The following is a 27,760-nucleotide window of genomic DNA, read 5'->3' as shown; positions in this document are numbered from 1 at the left end:
ATCTATATATATATATATATATATATATATATATATATATATATATATATATATATATATATATATATATATATATATATATATATATATATATATATATATCCAACAACTGCAAATGACCATTAGAGCCAAGATAGCTGAGTAGTTCTGGGTTAGATGGAATCTGGACCTTGTTGTTAGGGCTTTGGAAGGAAAGCATATTGCTATAAAACACCATCGAAAGGGAAATTTACTCAAGTCCTTATTGCAACTACAAAGGTTCCCTCCGACATTTGTACGCGGGCTGCTGAGGATGATTTTAAAAAATGGGTGATGTAAATAGAAACTTCTTTAATTGGATTCTGTTTTTTTACTCAACAACTTTAATTAAAATTTAAATAATGGACTTCTAAGCTACCCCTACTCCATATGATGTTAAGACTGATTGGTATTGTTTAAGGCCGATTCGGCAATATTTCAACCATATTTAGTCGTATGATCATAGAAACATCTTCTATTTCAATGTTGTTGATGTTGCCTTCCCTTTGGATTATGACTTATGAAACCATTTTCAATAAAGAATTTGATCAATGAAGTGCGTATGTTTATAAATAAAGACTCAGCAGAACAAGTCGCATTGAAATTACTTTTGGAATACTCGCTTACGAATGGTAATCTGTTATAAGTCCCATGCGCCAAGAGTCATAAACATTTCCATCTTTTGTACTGTATTAGCATGTTGTTTATAGTCTTCATCATTGGATGAGATGAGACTTCCAATTCTCTAAACGAAAATCTTGATCAATATGATCAAATGGACCTGAATCATCACACGGTTCCAGTATCTTCGACAGATTAATATGCTAACCTTACAGGTATGTACACTATTGTTGGACGCAATTGAGCGAAGACAAAAAGACACCGAACCAGGTTTGAGGTCAATTACTTTGAAAAGTAATAAGTTACTGTCAAATACATTGCTAATTTTGTCAATTAATTATTCATAAAGGCCTATTAGCACTCGGTAAAAACTTGAACCTGGTCTCTCATCTGAAAAATTTAGGTTAAAACCCAGCATCTGAAGCAAGCCTGGTAGTGCGTATCATCCATTCAAGTTTTGTAAATATAGGGCTTATAGTTAAATGGAAAAGAGACCTACACCAAAACCTTAAACCTGTTCACTCATTAGGAAATGTAGGTCAGATCCAGCATCTGAAGCAAGCCTGATAAGTGTACATCCTTACAGGTGTATCATTCATGCAAGTTTGGTCAACATAGGACTTTAATATCGTTACTTGGAAATGGGATCTGCACCAGAAACTTGAAACTCCACCAAAAACCTTAACTTACTCTAAATACATTTACATGGCCATTCCTTTGCTGAAAATTCAGCATCTGAAAGCTTGACTGGTAAATGAGACATATACTAGAAGAACCTTGCATGCATATCTGATCAATGTTAAGAGCGCAGAAGTACTTGAAAGAGAAAACTGCATCCAAAACTTGAACTGGGATGCCGAAGCTGAGGGTATCACATACACCCCCAACTTCGTTAAGGTGAGCTTAATTCGTACTGTAGTCACTAAATGCATGTATATCGTTTAAATGTGCTCAAAACCATCGCTGCCGTTGACGATTTGCTACAAAAAACATACGGAAAAGTAAGAAACATCCTACTTTTTTCGAATTACTGTGATTTTTGAATTGTTACGCTGTCGTACAAAAAATCATGATATTCACTGTGACATTATTGCGAGATTTCTCTGATTCTAGCCTGCACATGTCATATTTTAATTACAAAATAGGGTTAAAGGAGAGGAATTTCGGATTAGTGTGAATGATCTTAGTTTTGTTTATGACTATAATTTCAGGCTAGGTTGGAATAAGTTGAAAAAAAATACACATCAAATATTTGCGAGAATAATACTCACCTTTGAAGCTATTTTGAAAGCTAGGTTTTAAGCATTTAAAATAAACACTCACACATGATCGCCGTTCGCGGTTTGATTTAAATTCTACGGAAGCCCTTGCAGGACTTATGAAAACTAATTTGAACGTGGCATATCATAAACGGTTGAAATTATAGCTAGGTGCTGAATTGCTTGAAAAACGTAGCAAATCAAAGATTAAAAACCTAATTTTTTTCTGTTCTTTTTTTAATATTTCTCAGTCTGAAGGCATCGATCACTCGAATCCAAATTAAGAAATCAAATAGTGGTGATCCAATCTCATCCAAGTCAAACGGAAGAATTCAGTTCTAAACTTTATCATAATTTCACGACGAATAACTGCATAATCTTTCTTTTTTGCCATGCCAATAATGCAGAACTGCATTAATTAGCATTCCATCGTCACAATTATGGTCCATAGTTTAATTTCTGTTTGTGTGAACATTATCATCCTGGTGGATCACACTCAACCAGTATTAGTATTTGAATTATATATCTGAGTACAACAAATTGAATCCATTGAATTCTTAATATGTCCCTATTGGCCAATAATCAATTGAATTCACAATTTTTTATAGAAATGTGACGGGGGTCCTCCCTGTCACTGGCACTGGTTAATAATGAAGATTGTTTTTATTTACATCGTTTATTTACATATTTACAACACAATATATATTTATAAGAAATCACAATGTTCACAATACAAAAACACGTCCACACTCACTGACTTTCAAACTTCTTCTCCTCTCTCTCACTCATGTTCCCAGGGCCCACTTTCTCACACAAATCAATCTAGTGCTCACTTTCATCTCTCAGAACTCTATCACGCACAATAAACAACGATAACAGAAATGACAAATAAACAAATTATAAATCCATGCTTGTCCACTCGCTTTCTCTCTAACTAACTAAAATTACACTCTTGGGAAACAGGGCTACAACGCCTGCGCTGCGCACCTGCAACCTATCACTCACTCATTTACAATTAATTAACTAAAATCGGGCGATTGCTCTGTGACAGAAACATCGCAATCATTTATTTTCGCAGGAACAAAATAATCGAGATTTTAGGAGAAACAGAATTTGTTGGGATTTGGTTTCATGATTAAAGAACTGCTGAGCTATATTGTACACAAAATGAAGGACATGAATTTCACAATTTCTTGAAAACAACGAAAACAAACGACCTATATAAAAATACAATTTTACAGTACTGTTCGATCATTATAAATATTTCATAAGCTCATGAATAAACCATCTTTCCCGCAGTTTTACATCTTCAATAATGAAATCATTTTTAATTTTCCAGAATGCAAACCAACCCAATATCTTCCCTTACTGTCTACACTCAAACCTCCCGGTGCGTCTAATCCACAGTAATCCACACATTGTAGGAAATGTCCGTTTTGATCAAGAATGTGTAAACAATCATTCTTCTGATCCGTCACGATGATCTGACTCATGGAATCGGTAGCGATTTGTTCTGGAGAGAAATATTTCTTCCCTCTGGCTCCATAACCATTATAACGAAATCTGACAATCCCTGTTGCATCCACCACAACAACTTTCTTTGCATTTCCATCAGAGGCGCAAATGTCCCCGTTTGTGTTTTCGGCCAAATAAAGTATGTAGCCTCCTCTTTGGAAAATGTGGTTGCCATCCAAATCTTTTTCTATTTCTTGTTTTACTACCTTTCCCTGAAACCGAACTATTTTGTGTTGCCTTTCATCCTCAGTGTTCATGCTGACAAGGATATCACCGTTATTAGTGCAGCATAGTCCGTATGCTCTCCAACCTAGAGGTGCTTTTATCAGGGTTTCTGTCATACCATGTTTGACAATGGTAACACTTTTATTGGCAAAATCAGTAAATATCAGTTCTCCTTGTTGAGTTACCGACATGTCTGCTGGCTCCCCTGTAATTTTGATAGATTCCTTAACAGAGCCACTCAATTTGTCAAAACGTAGAATAACATTGCTTGTTCCAGCAATCCAGGCTTCATCAGATCCAACACAGGATATAGCGTCAATACAACTCAGTGGAGTTTGAATATCAGCAATAACGCAGAACTTGCCAAATGACGATATTGAAGTGTCACTGTTCGGACTGAAGGGTGTTGTCTGTGTTAATGTAGCTTTGTGTTCTCCCAGTTCTATACTGAGTTCTTTACCTTGATCTGTGGTTATTTTCAAGGAAGGAATGGCCACATCAATATCTACAGGAATATCTTGGTATCCATGAGGTTTTGATATGTAGTTGACAACTTTGGAGACTGTTTTGGATCTAAGAATGTCTTTGTTTTCTTTTATTGTTTGCAGCATTTTCTGGGTGACTCTATTTGGGTGAAGGTTTTGTTCGACCAGAGAAATTACCGCTTTTTCCTTCAGGGATTTAATTAAAGTTTTGTGTTTGTCAAAGATTTCGTAGACTTCCTGATGCCATAAACTTCTGGGGTGTTCCAATTCTCTTTCAAGCTCTTCAAAGTTTGCAGATGTTTTCGCAATTCTATCCTTAATATTTGATTCACGGGCATCACTTTGCTCCTTATCTAAATCTAAAATCTTCTGAAGTTCATCAGTATCTAGGTTAATTTTCTTCATGTTGTCAAGATAAGCGGAAGGAATTTCCTCGATCTGGTGGCTTTGGTGAGACGCAATGACACATTTCATACAAATTAGGACATCGCATTGATGGCAGCAAGCCTCACATTTCTGGCCTGGATGTATTTCACACAGCCGGCTAACCACTTTCTCGTTTCTTTTCGTAAAGGGAACAATATCATGCGGGAGTAGTTTTTCTGCATTGACATGTTCATTTATGCAGTTTCCACAGAGTTTGACCTGACAGCTATGACAAAATTGATATGTTGCGTCTTCGTGACATATATCACAAATGATTACTTCTTGTGCCCAGGTTATTGGTGTGGCCATTTCCTTTTGACATCTAGAATTTGTTTGCTAGCCAAAAGAATAAAGTTAGAGTATTCAATGAATTTAACTTTTTCAAACTATAGGTTTTGCATGTCAAACGTTGCAATATTTGAAAACTAATCTTGTGATGTATATTCAAAATCTTGTGTCATGTAAAACAAACAAATGGCTATTTTCGTGTTTATATCTTGTGATGTATATTCAATAATCTTGTGATGTATATTCAAAATCTTGTGATGTATATTCAAAATCTTGTGAAAAATCTTGTGATGTATATTCAAAATCTTGTGATGTATATTCAAAATCTTGTGATGTATGTTCGAAATCTTGTGATGTATATTCAAAATCTTGTGATGTATGTTCAAAATCTTGTGATGTATATTCAATATCTTGTGATGTATATTCTAAAACTTGTGATGTATATTCTATAATCTTGTGATGTATGTTCGAAATCTTGTGATGTATATTCTATAATCTTGTGATGTATATTCAATATCTTGTGATGTATGTTCAAAATCTTGTGATGTATATTCAATATCTTGTGAATATCTTGTGATGTATATTCGAAATCTTGTGATGTATATTCTATAATCTTGTAATGTATGTTTCGAAATCTTGTGATGTATATTCAATATCTTGTGATGTATGTTCAAAATCTTGTGATGTATATTCAATATCTTGTGATGTATATTCGAAATCTTGTGATGTATATTCTATAATCTTGTGATGTATGTTCGAAATCTTGTGATGTATATTCGATGTAATCTTGTGATGTATATTCGAAATCTTGTGATGTATGTTCGATAATCTTGTGATGTATATTCGAAATCTTGTGATGTGTGTTCTACAATTCAGTGATGCGTGCAATAAAATTGCATGACGCAACAGAAAAGTAAGGACAATTTTCATTGGTTAGAAATAACGAAAGTAGCCGGAGCGGTCGTAATGCACACATTGACACAACTTCGCAAGCATGAAATTGGCGAATTCAACCTAAAGTCAAAATTATAGGTAATAGAAAAATTGTTTTGGTATCAAGAAGCACTAAGTCAGTCATAACGTGAAAAGTGGGAATCAAGAACATTAATTTGATTTGTTTGAAGGTACATCAAAAACAATTTAGTGGCTTATTGCTGGACTAAAGGATGTTTTATCCTATTTTTACGTCCTCATATTGTAGTGATGTTGATTAATCGGTATGATTTATTCTATATTGGTGCTAGTTAGAATAATCTAACTGTGTCTCGGGACAAACTCTCACCACGCAGGGTTCGAAATTGCATGGCCCATTGCAGCTGCATTGACCGTAGCACTAGTCCAGGGACGACTTTGCAATAAATAAATAAATAACACGACAAATTTTTAGGAGAAGGTGAATGTCAGGAAAAGATTAATTGCTATGCATCATTGAATATTGTCATTCACAAATTTGTCCAATTATTTTTATAGTAAATGTATTGAGCCGGGCTCATTTACAGGATAATGAACAAGGACTGTGGTGACAGTTTAAAATCACGTTCAGACGTTTAGAGAATATATGTAATACACACAAAAATATCTCAATGGCATGTATAATATTAAATAGTTTTAAAAATAAAATAAAATATAGCTAGAAATTAACAGCGAAAAATATTTATCACGTATCGTTTCGGGGTAATCCGGTTTTATATACAAACAGAAGTAAATAAACACCATGCAGCAAGATTAAGGTCAAACGTCTCTGCACTGATGTGTCCTCAGCAGGGAGATTTGCATCAAGTCATTAATGATGTTCCCTGCATTTGTGTTAGCCTGATAGTACAACCTTTATTTATAGAATCAATCTAATTCAAATTAGATGTTAGATCCGCTTGCATACTCGCTACACTAACATCTAACAACATCCCGTTGAGGGTCACGTCAGAGGTCAAATTCTATCAATTAATCAAATCGCAGCTGGCAAAATCATCATATATTGTTGAAGCGAATAAATCTTGAGGCGTTCCGAATTTAACCTCTTACGTGACCCTCAATGGGATGACTTGTTAGATGTTAGTGTGTTGAGTATGCGAGCGGATCTAACATCTAATTTTAATTATATTGTTTATAGAATATGATGCAGACAGGGATACCTGGTGAAAACCTTTCGCACCCGTTGAATTACTTTGTAAAATATTAGTCAAAGGAGCCAGGAAAAAATATTAAACAATTTAATATTATGATAAAAATATTCAATTTACTATTTCTTAAGGTGTTGAATTTTTGTTTTCTCAACAGCGGCTGGTGCACATACCATACTTTTACTCGTAAACTCAATTTGGCGGTGAAGAAGCAGCATTTTCTGTTGCTCACCGTCGTTATAGCTGAGCATTGCTCTACGAGCAATGTGCCCGGCTAAAAATCATAATATTTGTAATGATATATCATATTCTAGACTTGACATACAATAAACAATGATAAGAATTATTGTCGCATATCTGCAGTGATTTTCTTTGATCTTTCTGTGGTGATAATTTATCCCATATCACATGTGTGATAATACTTTCCAAACATGTTTCAAAGTTTTTACACTCTTTATCATACAGTTTTAAAGAACAGTTTTATGAGCTCATAAGTATATTAAATGGTTAATTTATCAAAACCTGCATTTAAAAATTCAGAAGTCTTAAGTTAAACCAAATTGTCCAGGGTATTCTTAGTAAGGTATGTCAAAGGTCATGGTTAAGTGACTTTGTAAGGCTGGTATTTTTTCTTTAGTTTTATGGCAATCAGTGCACATGGTAAATAGCATAAAATTACCCTTAAAGGTCTTATGCAAGGAGATAGCTAATTAAAATGAACAAATGTAGTTCTATGTATGATGTATATAGAGACAATAATATTTCTTTTCTTTTTTCATTTTCAGGAACTTTACGTAGGTCTACAGTTTTAATTTTGGACTCATGCACTAGGAATATCATATCAGCAGAATTGTGCCACTGAATCAAAGGGAACTCTTTTTTTTTTAGGTACGCATGATCGATGTAACTTCCTCGATGGTGTGTTGGCTGTTTGCCCATGTGTATTTCGGGGTATAGGTATGTTTAGTCTCAATTTTCTTTCTTAAAAGCCGCATAAGGGGTATATTTTTTCTGATCTCAAATTTTGTCTAAGCATTAATCTTTTTTCTCATTCATGAATTATCTGCTGAGAGTCTAGTTAATTAATTTATTTAATTAAAGCTATATAGTAACATATAGTGAAATTATTTCCTTGTGTGAGACCTAAAGAAAATCAGGTTACTCATTTTTATGACAATTTCTTTGATTTCAGGAGTAGCCTCCCCTTTTAAAGATCCAAAATGGTGATTTTACAGTGCGGCATGCAGTCTGGTCATCAACGAAGAGTTTTGACACCTGTAATACCCATATTTCTACCATTCACCTCTGTAACCTTTGTTGAGTTCATCAGACTGGTAAGAAAAACAATATTGTTAATTGAAATAATTTTATCAAGATAAATAAAATAATTAATGAAAAAAAAATTACATGAACAGACTCCCTCATATAAGAAAATGTCACATTTTACACATTGCAATTATACATCATTTACATATCCACATTTTCCCCATTTACACATGCAGTTGAATAGATTTAGTGCTTAATAATACATAGCAACAATTATTACATGAATCCTAAGACAATTCACAAAATACATGAATGCATTAAACTGTGAAATACAGATTTCGTACATTTAATTAAAATGCACAGCATCAGTACCCCCCCCCCCTTCACAATCTTGCAACTTTCTTTTTAATTCAAAGTCACTAGGCAACACTAAAGATTTCCACTTATTGCTTTTCAGTCCAAGACAGGAAGTTGAGGAATAAAGTTGACAGGACATCCTGAACTGTCCTCGCTACCAGCTTATGAGGGAACCAGCTGCAGTGGACAAAGTACGTTACATCATAGGATAATAGGTAAGTCTCCGGAGTAGTGTTTGTAGCAATTCTCGTACTTGGTCCTGCATCGAAGATTCAGGACTATTGATATTTATCTCTGCATGGTTTGGTTCTTCCCAGAAACATGTTACTGGTGGTGGTCCCTATATTCTTCTGGCTTTTGTGGTGAGGAATGTTTCATTTCTAGCTCTTTTCTGATCACATTTTGTCTATCTAGCTGTTTGTCTGTCTGTCTGTCCATCTGTCTGTCTGTAAACTTTTCATATTTTCGACTTCTTCTCTAGAACCCATGGACCAATTTCAACCAAACTTGCCACAAAGCATCCTTGGGTGAAGGGGATTCAAGTTTGTTCAAATAAAGGGCCACACCCTCATTCAAGGGGAGATAATTGGGAATTAATGAAAATTTGATGGTATGTTTTAAAAATCTTGTTCTCAAGAACCACTGTGCCAGGAAAAATGAAACTTATGGAGAAACATCCTCAGGTAGTGTAGATTTAAATTTGTTCAAATCATGACCCCCGGGGGTAGGGCGGAGCCACAATGGCTGACCAAAGTTTAACATAAAAATATATAGGAAAATTCTTTAAAAATCTTCTTCTCAAGAATGACAAAGCCATAATTGATCCTATTTATATGGAAGCATCCTCAGGTAGTGTCAATTCAAGTTTGTTCAAATCATAACCCCCGGGGTAGGGCGGGGCCACAATGGAAGATCAAAGTTTTACATAGAAATATAAAGGAAAAATCTTTAAAAATCTTCTTCTCAAGAACAGCAAAACCCTGATTGATCATATTTATATGGAAGCATCCTTAGGTAGTGTAGATTCAAGTTTGTTCAAATCATGTTCCCCGGGGGTAGGACGGGGCCACAAAGGATGATCAAATTTTATATAGAAATATATAGGAAAATTCTTTAAAAATAACCTTCTCAAGAAAAGCAAAGCCATGATTGGTCAAGGGACTACTTTTGGATTTAAACTTTTCAATAAAAAACCAATTTTTACTTTTTCCTAGCCACAGTGCTCAGGTGAGCGATGTGGCCCATGGGCCTCTTGTTTTTTTTTTTTTTTTTTTTTTTTAAAAATGATCAATCATTAAATATAAATAAATCAGTTGTTAAAAAATTTGCTTCATATTTGAAGTGCTTTAAACCGACCCTTTGATGAAAGTGACCAGTGTTTTTTGCACCTTGGAAGGTTTATTGGTAAAATATAAGAAGGAAGTTATGATTTTGGTGTCACTATTGTTGTTATTTAAGTTTGATTTGATTTTTATATTACGAGTATTATGAAACTGTTATTTTGTTACTGAACGATGGTTAATTTTAATTGTGAACAAATGTACAAAGATGAGGAGTATAATATAGTTGGCTATGTATATTGCCCAATTTTTGAACATATTATGTAATAAATATTAATAACAACCTTTGAATAATTGGAAAGACAATATTATAAATATGATAGCATTTTTGTACATGAGCATACATTTTTGAAAGGAAAAATAAATTATTCAATTGCATTAAAAAAAATATTTTGTTTCATATTCTTGCGAATTATCAGATCATTCTTCTATTATTTAAATACTCTGTCATTATGAAACCTTGTTAATAATTAAGTAAATATTAATTGTACATTTGCACCAATTTTTACATGGCATTTTCACACTAAGAATGCCACGTGCAAAATTATATACAGGAACAATTCTGAACAAATATATGCAAGTGAGTTGTAAATTTGATATGTAATGCATACATTACAAAAACCCATGACAGTGTTCACTAAAATGAAATGTATGGACTCTTATATAAATACTTGGTATATGTGATATGGATATTATGGATGATATTTTTGAGAATGACACAAGTAATGAAATTTTTCAGCATTGAATTGGATTCTTGAACCAGAGCCATGTGAACCTGGTCCACCTGTACCTCTCATTGAAGACCTGTTAACATCACCAGAGTATGTTCATTCTGATACCCCTATGGTATGGTTACAGCATGCATTATCCCTGAATCCATTAAAAGAGCTGCATTGGCAACGAAACAACCCAATGTGGTCGATTGTAAGGAAATATAGCATATCAGCTTCCAACTTTGGTGCAGTTCTCAGTTCTAAGCAAAGGCGGTAAGACGTGTGATTAAATTTTTGCGAAAAAGACTTTTAAAATTACAGTCAAACTTTGTTATCTCAAACCCATTATCTCATATTTCATGGATATGTCACAGTAATTTTGAAGTCCAAACCATTTATAAAAGACTGGGACATTTTATTCTTGATAACTCTTTATGTATTATTCTTGAATCCACGGATATTTCCAACATTTTTCTTGGTCTCATTGAGTTTGAGATAATGAGGTTCGACTGTAATGACTAGATATTTGTACATAAAGATGCAGGAAATATAAGATTAATAACCAAAAATCATATTTTCTTCTCCAGATTGACATTGTCACTGAAGAAACAGCTGATGTCGGCTTACAATCTGGAGTCCATCAAGGCTGTTGCATGGGGTATCACTCATGAAGATGATGCTTTGAGAAAGTATGAAAAGGACTTTGATGCAGCTGTAGAGCAGTCAGGTATACAGCACAAAATAACATTCATTCAACCTCTGACATGTTAACATTCAATGTGTCAAAACAAATAGCAGGACTTATCCTGGTGACAAACAGAAATCAATTACTGAAGTCTAATTGTAAAAAAAACTAGAAATATGTCCATAGGACATGAATGCCCCGCCGAGGATATATTAGTAAAGCAACATGAAATTTGTACATGTATAAAATTTGATCAGTTTGGTTCAGGCAGGGCTTATAGTTAGTTGGGAATAAAAATGTAGGTCCAGCATCCAAAGCAAGTCTGGTAGTGTCCATCCCTAGATGCATCATCCACGCAAGTTTGGTTCAGGTAGGGTTTATAGTTACTTGGGAATGAAAATATAGGTCAGATCCAGCATCCGAAGCAAGTCTGGTAGTGTCCATCCCTAGCTGCATCATCCATGCAAGTTTGGTTTAGGTAGGGCTTATAGTTACTTGGGAATGAAAATGTAAGTCAGATCCAGCATCCGAAGCAAGTCTGGTAGTGTCCATCCCTAGATGCATCATCCATGCAAGTTTGGTCTAAGTAGGGCTGATAGTTCCTTAGGAATAAATCTGCTCCAAAAACTTCAACCTGGTCACTCATCTGGAAAATGTAGGTCAGATCCAGCATCCGAAGCAAGTCTGGTAGTGTCCATCCTTAGATGCATCATCCAAGCAAGTTTGGTCTAAGTAGGGCTTATAGTTCCTTAAGAATGGACCTGCTCCAAAAACTTTAATTTGGTCACTCATCTGGAAAATGTAGGTCAGATCCAGCATCCGAAGCATGTCCGGTAGTGTTCATCTCTAGATGCATCATCTATGCAAGTTTGTATCAACATGTAAAGTTTGATAACACCATCTTGAATGGTATGTTTAAAACTGAGCTAAACACTATTTAAGAAAAGTCAGGTCAAGGTCAAAAAATGTTAATGCAGTTGCATAGCTCTCATCAATATCTATCAGCATATGAAGTTTGATGAAAATATCTTGGATAGTTTCTTTGAAACTTAGCTTTGAACAGAGCTAAACACAAAGTGGGACGGAAGGACAGAAGGACGGAAGACGGACATGACAAACACTATATGCCCCGGCCATATTCATGGCGGGGCATAAATATTCAGTTACCAACATATTCCAGAAAATTTGCTTTTTGAAGTGGAAGGATTATAAAAGCTCTACTTAGACTTTGTTTGCATTACAAAATCAATTGTATTATGGTTTGTTTGCATTCAGTAGTATTATAATTTTTTCTGAAAAGGATATGGTTGCATGAATCCGGAGTGTTGGGAGCTTCACCTGATGGCTTAGTTGTTCGACCACCAACATGCAGTGTATTTTATCAAACCCCAGAAGCCAAAGACGCCATTCCTGATATTGTAGAGGTGAAGTGTCCATATACAGCATTGTCTTCAACAGTAGCAGATGGGGCACAAAATTTGAAGGATTTTTCATAGGTAAATAACATTAAAAATCTGTATTGTCCAGTACTTTGAAATTAAAAATCTTGGTGAGTAAATGATTTCAAAACATGTATTAATTTACAAGTGCAGCTGTTCAATATGGTATGAAGATATTGAAAAAGGAGGGGATATGTACTGGTATAACACAACTTAAGTGTTTTTTGATTTTTTTTTAGATCTTAAACAAGATACCCTGTGCCTGAAAACCAGTCACCCATACTATCATCAAATTCAAGGCCAGCTACACATATGTAACAAAACATTCTGCGACTTAATTGTGTGGACAAGAGTAGACTGCATTGTGATTAGAATAGTAAAAGACATTGAATGGACAGCAAATGTTCCAAAGCTGATAGATTTCTACATTAACATTTTCATTCCAGCACTGATGGAAAACTGAGTTCTGGTTTGAACTTCTTGACACTTAGTTTTGTACCTCTAGAATTTTCTAACAATGGAAAATGGGTAATCATGTTAAATGTGTTGAATGTTCCTAAGTCTCATAAATGTATGATATGATATGTCACAATCCATCATAAAACTTCTGGCTTATAAGACTATTTTAAATAGCAATGATGATTAATAAAATCTATGTACTACATAAAAAAAGAATATCAAAATTTAGAATCATTTTATTAATGAATTGAAGATGTTATTCTCAAAGTGAAAATGTAACATTTTTGTCTTTCTTAATAGATAAATTGTTGAAAACATGAATTTGTTGAGTTGTGCTTTAAAGGTAAATATACTTTAAACTAGAGATTTAAAATTATAAGTAAACCCTCTTCCAAATTATATTGTCAAATGAAGAATGGAATTGCCAAACATTCTTGTAATAAATCCATGCTAACAAAAGGGATTTTCATTTTATGAAGTATATGTATTACAACATACTACAAAGTTAACAAATATAACCATTGACATTGATAACAAATCAAAATTTGCTTATCCCTTGCACTTTGGTATGAATATCTTCACTGTTTAGTGTATACTGTCACACGCCAATGCAAATTTATAATAAGTACATGTATCTTTAAGTAATTTCTTTCAAAAGTGGAGCTTGCAAGTTTACAAGACAAGAACAGAGTTGAAATATTTTTGTTGAGATTGGTCTGTAAGTAGATGGTATGTGACGGAGAATCTCGTAATTCTTTATCCTCTCCTTGGCTCTTTCCACATGAATAAGTGCTTTAGCAATCTTGTAACACAGTGCTGCTTCTTGTATGGTAAACTGGCCTAGTGTCGATAAAAGAGCTTTTATAATTAAGCAGACACCCTGGGGCAACTGGTCATGAATGGTGAAACCTTTGACCACCAAAATAAGGTCTCCAGCTTTGAACTTTTGTAAAACTTGGCTGTGACGTACAATAGCTACATCAGAAGTAGAACCTGGGTACAGCATGGAGCAAAATGTAAGTGCACCATTTGGAGGCACGCAAGTTACTGCTTTAAAAGTATGGCAACTTTTGTACATACTGTAGGCCATGGCCTGATTATCCATATGTGTTGGGATGTCCTGGGTTGTTTCAATTGCATCCATGGATGCTCTAGCAGAGGAAAAATCCTCAAAAGATTTTGGCAGAGACCCTGAAAAAAAGTTGGAAAAAAATTAATTTGATTATTTGTAATTGTGTAAAAAAATTGTGTTACAGTCAATCTTTCAAGAATACAATAAATTTAACTGCATTAAATTTTTGCAAGTCATTATGATAAATTTTAAAACAAACCTTTGCATTTAAGCTGACTTGGAAAACATTCTACGCTACATTCTACACTACGCCATCAGACAGCATCTTGTATAGGGAAAAGACCACTAATTATTTTCCCATAGAACTCCATACAAACCTTAGGCCCTCTCAGTACTTTACTATGACAATTTCAGAAAAATCTTTAGCATCATTTCAAACTTTGTTCTAAGCCCTAACAAAAAATACTGAAAAAAATACATGGTCCCATGGCGTTTATAGGTCAAAATTGCAGTTATTTTCAACTTTTAGAGATTCGCAGTAAATAACACGCGGCATAAAAAATCAACCCCCACTCCTAAAATCTTCCCTGGCATTTCTATAGTTTCTGTAATATTCCCTCATCCCATCATTTATTTCAAAGGTCATTAATTTTACTTTAAAATGAAAACAATTAAATACCTGATTTCAGCCAATGGCGTAACGCCTACCCATTCAGTATTCAGTTTAATGTTCCATAACAAACAAAGCCATGTGTGCATCCGGGGATTTGGTGCTCTCATTCCTATACTTACATACTTACCTGTCCCAGAATTAGTCAATTGTGGTAATTTCAAAGACTATACACCTACCTGTGAACATGTATGAAATTTGAGTCCTGTGACTTCAGTGTATTGGATACTGTGACCATCTCAAATGATGACACCTTACTGCTACCAGCACAATTCAAAGGAGTGAATGACGTCTGGGCCGGTGATGATATTTGGATATATTGGTGACTGTAATAAATAAAATATTTGTACAATGAATTGTTTTTGTGCTTTAATGTTAATAAAGTGATATTAAGTCAAAATTGAGTCAATAATTTCATAAGGGTGGATTCTACCCAGAATTAGGTAAAAAGCTCCAAAATTGGATAAATCGTAGTTAATTAAGCAAAATTCAAAGGTTTTAAAAAGACTGATATAGAATTTTTTTATGCTTATGCAAAGGATATTATTTAAGACTCTGATATACTAATTGATTCTTATCTAATCCCTCCTATTGCTCAAGTATGTACAAAAAAGTTTCCCCACCCCCCAGTGAAAAACACTTAAAGAAATAGCAGGTGCCCCCTTTTATTTTTGTTTACAATTAATTTAGACAAGTTTAAATCAATCCTTTTGATAACAAATCAAAGTTCAATGTCTGTAGTCTTATACATTACAATCAGAAGCTACTTTTTGAATTTTATTCTAAGAAAAGGAGAATTTAAATAATTTTTTTTAAAAATTAAAGAAAAGCAAAAACTGACTTCAAACCCCAAAATGTACTATACAATAAGAGGCTGGAAAGTTAATAAATAAAAAATTTACCTGCAATGTACAGAAAACTGTCCGACAAAATACATCGGGTGGGTAGGGAGTCTCCATTTTCTTCTTATATAGAGAAAATGCCCCTGCTGATCAGAGACCTAACACTCCCAAATAATAACAAAATATGTTAACATAACAGTCAATCTAAGATGTTCATCCCTCAATGGCAACAAGTTTTTATTACAGTAACTGAAATTGATAGGAAATAGGAAATCACAATTGGAATTCCTTTAAATGTACCTTCTCTTCGTTGTATTTAATATCGTGGATTGATATTGGCTTCCTTTTACTAGACTCTATTTTTAGGGCAAGCAATTCCTTTTCCAGTTGTATTTCTGTTGAGAGGCGCTGCATTTCTTGAGTACAGTTAAATGTGCAGGATGCTGAGTAGTTGTGCTCTGATATCAACTGAAAATATATTGTAAATCATGTACAGTTAAAAGAACTTTATATATTATTAAAAATTATTGAAAATGTTTCAGTGTTGGTCATTTGTCATCATTGGTGTTTTAAATGAGCTTTACTTTTTCTTGATATTGACATTTTGGTGCTTGTGGAATCTGCAACTGGTCCATCTGTGAAGATGACAGGGACTCCTCACTTTTGAGTTTTTTCCTCCTTTGTAAAATAATTAAACTTGAATTATTTTTTTATTCAGTTGTAAGCTACTCTGTTTATACATGTACCCTTTTAAAGTTTTTTAGTAAAATATTCTCAATTAAACTCCACCCACCCACCATCCAAAAACAAGATGTCGGTCACATTTTGAAAAATAATTTCACCTTTTTGTACATTCAGGATCAGAGAAATCCATGGCCTTTCCTTCATTCCATGCAAAATATGCAGGGTCCCCCTCCTTCTTACCATCCTTAAAGTGGCAGGAGCAGATGCGATCATTCTGATCTCCTGGTTGGCGATCAGCTCGTCTAAAAATATACATTATACAAAGACTGAGTGAAGGAGAATTAAAAAGCAAACCCTGTTCATTTAGCATGTTATTATCAAATAGCCTAAATGACTTGTTTTTTCATTATTTTTTTTTAAATGTTTCATTTACTTGCAAGTACAAGATAACCATGTGCATAACATTAACAAACGGTAGCAGTATTTGGTAGTAATAATACGAAATAAAATGTAATAAAAACAGCTGTTAAACAAAAATTAATCTTGCTACAAATTGCACAGTTTTTGTAGTATGTACTCTTCATTATTCTTCTGCTATATTGATTACTACGAGATTTAACTTTTTAGCATGCATGTATATAGCTAAATACTGTATCTGACAATGCAGCATCGTGACATATCGTTACAAGTATACTGGTGTCTCATTATATCGCGGTACTTAATCCTTTTGCATAAAAAGTGTTATTCCAATTTTTTACTTTTAACTTTCATAAAAAAATATTCATTAACCAATCTATGGACTAACTTTTTAGTGTAAAATTATTTCCCAAGCTTGCATCGTTTAAGTTATTGTCTATTTTTAAAACAGGAAGTCTTATTTACCTCCAAAATTGGAGAGTCTCATTGTATCGCGGTATGGGAAAACATGGAAACTTGTAGATGACGTGGACCTCAATTTTTATTTTTGAATTTACTATGTAATTCTACAGGAAAAGTAAATAAATATACAAACTTAAGACATTTAAAGATGAGCTATAGAATAATTTTTACTAGGTTACAGACTTAATGGTTAAAAATAATAAAAACGTGACTGGAAATCTGAAAAATTACGTTTTTGTTAAATATTTTTTTCAAACAGATGTTCCATACTTCTTAATCATCAAAAAAGTAAACTTTCGGACATTATAAACATATTGTCCATCAATAAAAAGAATATAGGCTATGTATCCAAATTTTTGCGACATACCGCGATACAATGAAACCCGCGATATAATGAGAATTGAGTATACCTACAAATTTTGTCAATATATCTACGTTTACTAAGTTTTTTCCCTAGCAGGCCGAAATATCTCCATCATGTCACCAGGAACAACACTCGTGCATCTCGTAATAAGTGCTGCAATAAACAAACTGATGATTGTGTTTTTTCTCACCTGCATGGTTTTCCCGACGCTTCAGCTACTTTCGTTATTTCTAACCAATGAAAATTGTCCTTACTTTTCTGTTGCGTCATGCAATTTTATTGCACGCATCACTGAATTGTAGAACACACATCACAAGATTTCGAATATACATCACAAGATTATCGAACATACATCACAAGATTTCGAATATACATCACAAGATTATAGAATATACATAACAAGATTTCGAATATACATCACAAGATTTCGAACATACATCACAAGATTATAGAATATACATCACAAGATTTCGAATATACATCACAAGATATTGAATATACATCACAAGATTTTGAACATACATCACAAGATATTGAACATACATCACAAGATTATAGAATATACATCACAAGATTTCGAATATACATCACAAGATATTGAATATACATCACAAGATTTTGAACATACATCACAAGATATTGAAAATACATCACAAGATTATAGAATATACATCACAAGATTTCGAACATACATCACAAGATTATAGAATATACATCACAAGTTTTAGAATATACATCACAAGATATTGAATATACATCACAAGATTTTGAACATACATCACACGATTTTGAATATACATCACAAGATTTCGAACATACATCACAAGATTTTGAATATACATCACAAGATTTTGAATATACATCACAAGATTTCGAACATACATCACAAGATTTTGAATATACATCACAAGATTATCGAATATTGCAACGTTTGACATGCCATATCCGCTTGAAAAGCGGAAGAATATATAGTAATCGGGGTGTCCGTCCGTCTGTCCGTCTAGCTGTGCGTCCCTCCGTCTGTATGTTACGCTTTGGGGTACCCATCTCTTTTGACACATATTTTGGGATTCCCATAGCAAATTATGGACACTTCCGTTATATTCATATGGGAGTTCATTGCTCACGGTACTTCTATTTCGTTCTGAGAGAAACGAAATGAGGGTCAGATCAAAATATAAAGTATTTATAGAAGGTGCACAATGACATTGTATAATAAAGAATATCTGAAAGCATCATTGATATTATTTGATGGTACAGAAGGAATGTTGGATAAGAGAAGGGTATACTTCAGTACTATAGTTACATGTATATATTTTCTGTGCCAAGCAAATTTGATATTTTATTTATCATTGCATGCACTACCCTGAAAGCCATGGCATTCGTATTTTAAAAATCTGTCCCATGCCTTAAGACTTATTTAAAAAAACAGCTAATGTCCCATAGTTACATCTTAGTGTCAAACAAAACAGTGTAAGGATTCTTTCAGATTACAGATATTTCAAGCTTTTTTTCATTTTCATGGGTACTTAATGCTAAAAATGTCTCTGCCCCATGGTTTTCTTCGATGAAAAAAACTCAATGCCCCATGCTTGTTTGTACCGGTCCTATCATTGTGATAAACTTTGCCTGGTCCCTTAAGTGCCATGGAGGAGGGAGTATCTCCTGTCAATTGGACACAAAAGGCGTGTGCTCCTTGTCATGATTGGGAAATAACGTCGACAATTCGTAAATAATAACCCAAAATTATAGTATGAAAAAGTCAAACAGCATTTGACTAAATGATAGATTGTATTTGCTACCGTTTTGACCATAGAACTTACAATGAAGACTGTTTATATTCTTGTATTATCAACATGTTTGTGGATAACTTAAATCGCTTGATTGGAAAGTGTTCATACGCAGAGCATGCTCTTGTGTAACTAATCAATTTAAAGGTATGGGCCATATGAACTTTATTTTCCCATTCAATTGTAACTGTTATGTGCATATCTATAGGCATTTTTTTTACAACATGGTAAACTGCATAGCATTCGCGTCGTCATTGTGACGTCAAATATTGTCTCCTATTATGACGTCACAATTACTTTGACCTCATAATATACATCACTGCAGAAGCGTTGTTGTTAGCTCCGGTCCGAAAAAAGAACACCATGGGTCTTCTTCAAAGCTGTTTTGCTAAAAATAACAAAGTGGGCGTAATGAAAGAAGATACAGAAGCGTACGAGAAAGTACGGAAAACGATGGTTACAGAGGAAGTGACAAAGAAGAGAGGCGGCGTGGCCTTTGATCTTACTTTTGTCTCTGAGGAAACCTCTAAGATGTCTCCGCCAAAGTTAATAGAGAATAAAAAGGAGGATTTTGAGAAATGGAGAGGTATGGTAATTTAATCTTTCAAACAATTCATGCAAAATGTTGTATAATGTTTTTAAATTGAAAGACGAGTGAAGATATGATTTCAAATGCTACAAATGTTATACTAGTATCTTGTCTACCAAGTATCGATAAAAGTACAGTATCTATTTTTCACAAAAGTTTAAAAGGTACATTTAATTTGTACTGAACCTCGCGAAAATTTCTCGAATAAAAGTTGGCTGTCTTGGTTGCTTGGGGCACAAGACCGACAAGCTGGTTTTTTCAGAGTTTCACTTTTTTTTTCAGACTGCTCAATAGGCATCGTCCCTTGGTACCCTATGCTACCAGGCCAGCAAAATATATACAATATCACTTTTTAAATAATACGGAGCAATATTATTTAGGATTGCTTGTTTGCTGTTATCTGTCTGTTCATTGAAATACGTGTAAAGCAGCTTGATTTTTTTCTTTATATTGTTATATTATTTTCATATTATATGTGATGCTTATTTTGATGGTGAACTAAACCACTTCCAGTATTTCAAATCCGAGAACTGTTGCACGTGAGGATCAAGCCAATATTGCACCTGATGCAACAATTACCAGTAAATGCTGTTATTATCATGATTATATTGTTGTTGTTTTTTTTATTGTATATGCCCCTTGGGCATTGAGGGCCCTTGATTGTGACTAAATATATAAAAGCTACATGTACGTCAGGGGTTCTTTAATTGTCAAAAATAAACACTTAACACATGTAGTGTTTACTTGTTCACGTACTAAGTAAAGCTCTATGCCATGATTTACATAATTTACCTTTCCCCCACTTTATTACACATTCACTGATAAAATCACGACCATGCATTTTAAATAGATCGGGTTCAGAACAGTTGCTATCTGCACGGGATCGAAGTCCGATCAGATCGTATGATTTTTTTTTTTTACAGCTGACAGCCGCTGCCAGTCGACTCTTCAGAAGACGACTGCATGCTGTGCAGGTAAATTTGTAAGATATTGCCAATATTGCATCAGTGGGAATTGTTATCCTGTTGTCTGCATTAATGCCGATATTTCAAATGAATTTGATGAGCCATTTTTAATGCAAAGGACCACGATGTTATGATAAACAAACAGCTAGTGTCTAAGCTACTGTACATTGAAACTGGGTTAGATTTAAATGAGACTGTCACACTCTCTTAAGAAGAAGAAGGTTACTTGCTGTATAGAGCGTTTAGTTATGCAGGATTTGAGCCAAATTTTAAGTTTTTTTTTTTTAAATGATGCAATGCAATGTATTTGGTGAACCTAGCTGTCGTCGCATTGGCACAATCATTATTATCTGTCAGATAATATTCATATTGCTTATATACTGTGCCAACGCAAGGTACATGTAATATCTGATCCCTATTCTGGAGTAATGAAAGTTTTTATGGGTGTTGTCAAAGTTTATTGAGAATATTATCATGATTATACACTAAAATCCATGTCTTAACTTTGTAATTTCAGACCCAGTATTCCAGCAGCAACCTGAGTATATTTAAGGATGCTTTGGACAGTAGTTTGTTATCTTGTCCTTCTCTTACTCTTACGGGAGCTGTTTAAACCTGTGCCTGCACCCATCAATGGAATCTATAGACAGCCTGGTATAATCTGAGTATATCATTAATGACTTTCTACACATAAGCTATAAGTAGTTTAATATACAGAGATATCATATTTTGGTGCAATGAAAATCCAACATTGTTTAACTCTTTTCCCCTTAGACCTTTCCCTCCTTTTCCCCTTAATGACGACTTTTGACGCCTAGCCCCCAACCCTTAATGACGACTTTTGATGCATGTGTATTTCATAATGATTGTTGATTTGACTTGAAATTACTGCTTGTTTACAAATTATCAGAGCACAGGTTAACAATAGATGATTGCATCATACTGCAGATAGAAATCACATGATTTACCTGTGTAAACAAATAAAAGAATCTTTGAAAGTCTTTAAGATGTACTTGGTGCAGTTAATCCTACAGGTTTAGATATCAAAATTAACCGTCTTTATTGACATATATTTATTTTCATATGGAATTTTAAAATCATTTTGTTGTTTACTATTTAATCATGCAGGTAGATGGTATCATCTTAAAAGAATCATTTTCCTGTTCATGTTCAAACTCAGACAATGGAAGAAGAGGAAAGAGAAGACGTTACAGGAAGGGAATTCTGGGTACGGGGCATCTGTCAGCGACCCAGAAGAAATGGAGGACAATCCACCATTAATGGACAATCCTTTTGTAAGTTCATATATTACAAGAATTTTTTCCACTCTTTATCATGTTTTATAATGACCTGAGAATATAACTGGGATTTTTTAAAAGCTTTAATGGTTGTCTCTGTGCTAGATGTTTTTGTAGCATATAAAAAAAAAAGAAATAGTGATTTTGTTAGCAATATAATATGTTTCTAATGCCCTGTTCACACGGAGAGTTTAATTCGAATTAAACGTAAAGATACTGCGAATTAGCTTCGCTTAGCGTTCACACGGATAATTTAATGCGAATTAGTTTAATTCGAATTAATTTACTGCGCATTAAATTACTTCGCATTAGCTCCGTGTGAACGCTAAGCGAAGCTAATTCGAATTAAATTTTCACGCATGTGTAAGGCCAGAATTAAGTCACAGATATATAGGTATTTGTGCTATATTTGGTTCAAAAATTGAGGGAAAGTATGTTAATCACTAAAATCAAAGAATACCGGTTGCCACTACATAATGTATCAAAGGATTGCTCTGCATACATGACGTGATTTACAAATGACATCATAACAGACTTACTGATGCCTGACTGTAGAAAAATTTTTTAATTCGCATTAGTTTACTTCGCATTAGCTGTCGTGTGAACGCAATTTAATTCGCATTAATTTGATTCGCATTAGTTTACTTCGCATTAATTTACTGCGAATTAAACTCGTCGTGTGAACAGGGCATAAGTTCCTTAAGACATGTAAGGTTGTAGTCATATATACATTTCGGTGTTCAAAAGTTTTTAGACAGAAAATGTTAACCAGAAAATGTTATTTAACTAGGCACAGTGATAATTCATTTCTAGGCAATAGATTCAGTCTATTTTGGGGGATTCAACAAAGATGGAGTATATCTTGCTGCCAGAGTTGCTAGACGCCATGGTCGACATTCAGAGGTGTGGTTGTATCTCCGAATCCCCGGGGTGGGGGACTTCCACCACCCTGTACATCCTGACACCCTGGTCAGTAATGTGACCCCAAGGACACTTACAGCGGGGGGACTGAGGATTGAAATGCTGGAACCCATGATAAAGTGGAGGATTTCCTTCAATGGACTGCTCAGGTGTTGATTGTTTGAAATTTTAAGTTTTAATTTTATTTAAAAAAAATAAAACAAAAAAAATAAAACAAAAAAGCAAACAAACAAACTAAACATACAAATGACATTGGCAGACAGGTTTTATTTAGTATAGAGAAAGTATCTTTTCTTTATATAAAGGAGACATTTTTTAATTTTTGTGATGCTTGAATTGCAGAAAAGGTGTGTGTAAAGAATTAGGCAGAGAGGAAAGCACCTTGGTGTGCACCAAATTTTCCTTTATGTAAGTAACATTTAAATTAGAATTTAAGTTTTATTTATGTAACTTGTGTCCAATCTCTTTGATATATTGTCAATAAAATATGTTCAAAACAAATATTAAAAAGAACATTATTTCTATAAAATGTAAATAACATTGCTGTTATTTTTTATTTGAAAATATAATCATGCTTATTGTTAATGCACAAGATTCTCTAAAATATTTTGGAACAATTCATTATATTTATATTTTAGATGGAAGGCTATGACAGATCCATTTAATTTTGATACAAACATCAACCCAAGAGCCCTAGCAGATGCAATGGCTAGGGAAAAGTGGACAAGAGACTTCTTTAACAGACTTCAGAGGTATCAAAAATTTAATGTTATATTCTGGCAAACAAAGTTTGAAAAATATAATACAGTGGTTGCAACACAAAGTATCTCATTACACAAACGATTCCACATGATTAAATGAACCTTCACGCACACAATTCTATAGGCTACACGACTTTACTTAAGATTAGAAAGCGGTCATGTTTATTGATATGTAATATTTAGATATATTCCTCTGTAGAGACCACCAGACTCACTATGAGCAGTGGGGGGAGCTCAGTGGGAGGATAGAATGCTGTCATGTTTATATGTAACAGTTAGATATATTCCTCTGTAGAGACCACCAGACTCACTATGAGCAGTGGGGGGAGCTCAGTGGGAGGATAGAATGCTGTCATGTTTATATGTAACAGTTAGATATATTCCTCTGTAGAGACCACCAGACTCACTATGAGCAGTGGGGGGAGCTGAGTGGAGGCTCAGAATGCTGTCCTGTTTATATGTAACAGTTAGATATATTCCTCTGTAGAGACCACCAGACTCACTATGAGCAGTGGGGGGAGCTCAGTGGGAGGATAGAATGCTGTCATGTTTATATGTAACAGTTAGATATATTCCTCTGTAGAGACCACCAGACTCACTATGAGCAGTGGGGGGAGCTCAGTGGGAGGATAGAATGCTGTCATGTTTATATGTAACAGTTAGATATATTCCTCTGTAGAGACCACCAGACTCACTATGAGCAGTGGGGGGAGCTCAGTGTGAGCTCAGAATGCTGTCCTGTTTATATGTAACAGTTAGATATATTCCTCTGTAGAGACCACCAGACTCACTATGAGCAGTGGGGGGAGCTGAGTGGAGGCTCAGAATGCTGTCCTGTTTATATGTAACAGTTAGATATATTCCTCTGTAGAGACCACCAGACTCACTATGAGCAGTGGGGGGAGCTCAGTGGGAGGATAGAATGCTGTCATGTTTATATGTAACAGTTAGATATATTCCTCTGTAAAGACCACCAGACTCACTATGAGCAGTGGGGGGAGCTCAGTGGGAGGCTAGAATGCTGTCATGTTTATATGTAACAGTTAGATATATTCCTCTGTAGAGACCACCAGACTCACTATGAGCAGTGGGGGGAGCTGAGTGGAGGCTCAGAATGCTGTCATGTTTATATGTAACAGTTAGATATATTCCTCTGTAGAGACCACCAGACTCACTATGAGCAGTGGGGGGAGCTCAGTGGGAGGATAGAATGCTGTCATGTTTATATGTAACAGTTAGATATATTCCTCTGTAGAGACCACCAGACTCACTATGAGCAGTGGGGGGAGCTCAGTGGGAGGATAGAATGCTGTCATGTTTATATGTAACAGTTAGATATATTCCTCTGTAGAGACCACCAGACTCACTATGAGCAGTGGGGGGAGCTCAGTGGGAGGATAGAATGCTGTCATGTTTATATGTAACAGTTAGATATATTCCTCTGTAGAGACCACCAGACTCACTATGAGCAGTGGGGGGAGCTCAGTGGGAGGATAGAATGCTGTCATGTTTATATGTAACAGTTAGATATATTCCTCTGTAGAGACCACCAGACTCACTATGAGCAGTGGGGGGAGCTCAGTGGGAGGATAGAATGCTGTCATGTTTATATGTAATAGTTAGATATATTCCTTTGTAGAGACCACCAGACTCACTATGAGCAGTGGGGGGAGCTCAGTGGGAGGATACAGGTTGAGGGTAGGGAGGAACAATTTTTCCGGCTGAAGGCCGTCAGGGACCACTCATATGGTACGTGTCATCGGAATGTTAATTCCTGTGTATTGAATGCTGATATTTCTTCCTCTCTGAAAGTTGTCTGAAATCATGGTGTACAAATTTAAATGTTTATGAACATCTGTTAATGGTGCGGGACATTTAAAAATGAAAAAGAGGGGGAAGGGCATTCGTGCACCAGAAAGGAAATATAACAGTAATAAGAAATTTGGAAGCATTTATTTAACAAGTTAGGAGATAAAATTTAATTAAAAGTGCTTATTAATATTTTAAAATGAAGAGTGATTAAATTATTAATGCTTTGCTGGTTTTTAGGTGTTCGAGACTGGAGGTCTATCCATAGATATGCCATCCACTTCATTTTCACAGAGGTGGGCTTCAAATTAATGTCTTGATAAATCTCTATCTTGATAATTTAAATCTTGATCTTGAACAGTATTAAGCAATATACAAATTTGTATCTTTATACACTATACATTGTATTACTGTAAGATGTTTTGATTTTCCAAAGAAGAAAAGCAAACATTTATATACATGCAATTATGCACACTGTCATATTCAGTGGAGCTTTGTTGATCAGAATGCTTATAGTCATATTTCAATGATATTTAGGAAATCAAGTGTCTGAATTTAATAATGAAATTACATTTAAAAATTGTGTAATGTAAATTTTATTGTGACTAATTTCAAATTTGGAAAGTGAAGAATTCAAGCAATTATTAAGATCCAGATAAAAAAAATTGACGAATTGCACATTCCTAAGAGTTATCTCCAGTTGTCGGCGTAACGCTCATTTTTCCCACTTTGTCCTTTATAATTTACCTGTTATTATTTTTAATCTGCAAACATTATCAGACAATTTCGATCTGTACCTGTATTGGCAGAGTTTGGGGCTATATGAGAAACATAATGAACATATTCATACAGATTTTATTTCTAAGATGCTGACCCATAAAGTTGGTAAGGTTTTAGAGGGAAAACAATGCCTAAATACTCGGTTGACCCCAGATTGACCCTGCAAAGGGGAATAACTTTTGTAAATGTGAAAGTGGTCTATTGATTCTATTGGTTCGAGTTAAATCAAGATTTCTAATAAGTTTTTTATTCTTTTCATTAAGCTAAATAAATTTTAAAAATTCAGCTTTAAAAATAAAACTTTTAAATAGGATGGTACCATTATACAAGTAGGGGTGGTCAGCATGCCAGAAAATATGTCACAGTAAGTATAATGTACAGTACAATATGATATCTTAATTACGTGTTATCCCATGCTTGTAAAATGTACAGCAGTAGAAATAAGTAGGTCAGGCATAGAGCTAGTCTTATTGCTTTAGGCATGTATTATAAATGTACAATTTTTTTTGGCATTTGGTTTTTGACAACTCAACACTGCATGCAAGTTTATTTTTGAGTGAATATAAGAATTAGGGATGTCAAATCGGTCAATTTTTAATACTCGGTTACTCGGACGTTTTTCCGATCGAGTACCCGGGTACTCGGTAAAAGTGTAAATAAATATGAACAAGTAAATTGATGAATGTAAAACATTGTAAACACTTGTAGAAATAAAACCACATGCTCTGATAGGAGGTTTTCCCGTAAATGCATTTCTGTTGTAACAATGATGAGCACTTCGTGCCCGACGAAATTTAATCCAACAATTTTTAAGTTCAATTTAATTATTTATCAGATAAACACAAGAAATAAAATCGTAAGTGGTTCATGTTTAAAAAAAATTTATGTAACTCTTTGTTGCGTTTGACGTCCAGGTATCAGTCGTACAGTTTGACTTGAACTTGAGCAAGTTCTAACAGAGCGGATTTACGATTTTCGTATACTTTCCGATCCTAGATTTTATAGTATTACGGGACGGTATTTTGTAGTTTGATGCAACGATGGACATCAGTTTTTTAAAGCCTTTGCCTTCAACCATTTGTACATGTATTGGCATGTAATCAAACACAACCATATCAAC

At 34.4% G+C, this 27,760-nt stretch overlaps 4 protein-coding genes across 5 annotated transcripts; 2 read left to right on the top strand and 2 right to left on the bottom strand.

Moving 5' to 3' along the window:
- Positions 1 to 3,199: 3,199 nt before the first annotated feature.
- Positions 3,200 to 4,858, bottom strand: LOC134281339 (uncharacterized). The gene has a single exon (XM_062763823.1). It carries the CDS (start codon positions 4,856 to 4,858, stop codon positions 3,200 to 3,202), a length of 1,659 nt encoding a protein of 552 aa, XP_062619807.1.
- A 5,686-nt stretch (positions 4,859 to 10,544) lies between these two features.
- LOC134281338 (uncharacterized) lies at positions 10,545 to 13,537 on the top strand. The gene is made up of 5 exons (XM_062763821.1): positions 10,545 to 10,569; positions 10,660 to 10,906; positions 11,221 to 11,360; positions 12,619 to 12,814; positions 12,997 to 13,537. Exons 1-4 carry the CDS (start codon positions 10,545 to 10,547, stop codon positions 12,666 to 12,668), a joined length of 462 nt encoding a protein of 153 aa, XP_062619805.1. The 3' UTR covers positions 12,669 to 12,814; positions 12,997 to 13,537.
- On the bottom strand, positions 13,437 to 16,832 carry LOC134281342 (uncharacterized). 2 transcript variants are annotated; one of them, XM_062763827.1, is made up of 7 exons: positions 16,643 to 16,832; positions 16,385 to 16,478; positions 16,101 to 16,268; positions 15,861 to 15,958; positions 15,138 to 15,284; positions 14,548 to 14,613; positions 13,437 to 14,407 (listed from the first exon to the last, which is right to left on the bottom strand). In XM_062763827.1, the coding sequence occupies exons 1-6, from the start codon at positions 16,798 to 16,800 to the stop codon at positions 14,595 to 14,597; spliced, it is 684 nt and encodes a 227-aa protein (XP_062619811.1). In that variant the 5' UTR covers positions 16,801 to 16,832; the 3' UTR covers positions 13,437 to 14,407; positions 14,548 to 14,594. The 2 variants fall into 2 exon arrangements, with proteins under 2 accessions (XP_062619811.1, XP_062619810.1); XM_062763826.1 differs by lacking the exon at positions 14,548 to 14,613 and having other exon boundaries at positions 16,643 to 16,831.
- Positions 16,833 to 21,056: 4,224 nt separating this feature from the next.
- LOC134281343 (uncharacterized) lies at positions 21,057 to 25,871 on the top strand. Its single transcript, XM_062763828.1, has 10 exons — positions 21,057 to 21,080; positions 21,589 to 21,725; positions 22,200 to 22,366; positions 23,183 to 23,439; positions 23,633 to 23,698; positions 23,929 to 24,042; positions 24,443 to 24,511; positions 24,827 to 24,895; positions 25,115 to 25,183; positions 25,691 to 25,871. The coding sequence occupies exons 2-10, from the start codon at positions 21,626 to 21,628 to the stop codon at positions 25,869 to 25,871; spliced, it is 1,092 nt and encodes a 363-aa protein (XP_062619812.1). The 5' UTR covers positions 21,057 to 21,080; positions 21,589 to 21,625.
- The last annotated feature ends 1,889 nt before the right edge of the window (positions 25,872 to 27,760 follow it).

Source organism: Saccostrea cucullata, unplaced genomic scaffold (assembly GCF_032062105.1).
Source record: "Saccostrea cucullata isolate Sc308-1 unplaced genomic scaffold, CSIRO_AGI_Scuc_v1 ctg5238, whole genome shotgun sequence".
NCBI lineage: Eukaryota > Metazoa > Mollusca > Bivalvia > Ostreida > Ostreidae > Saccostrea > Saccostrea cuccullata.
Note: the sequence above shows the minus strand (reverse complement) of the source record. Positions and strands in the feature narration are given on the sequence as shown.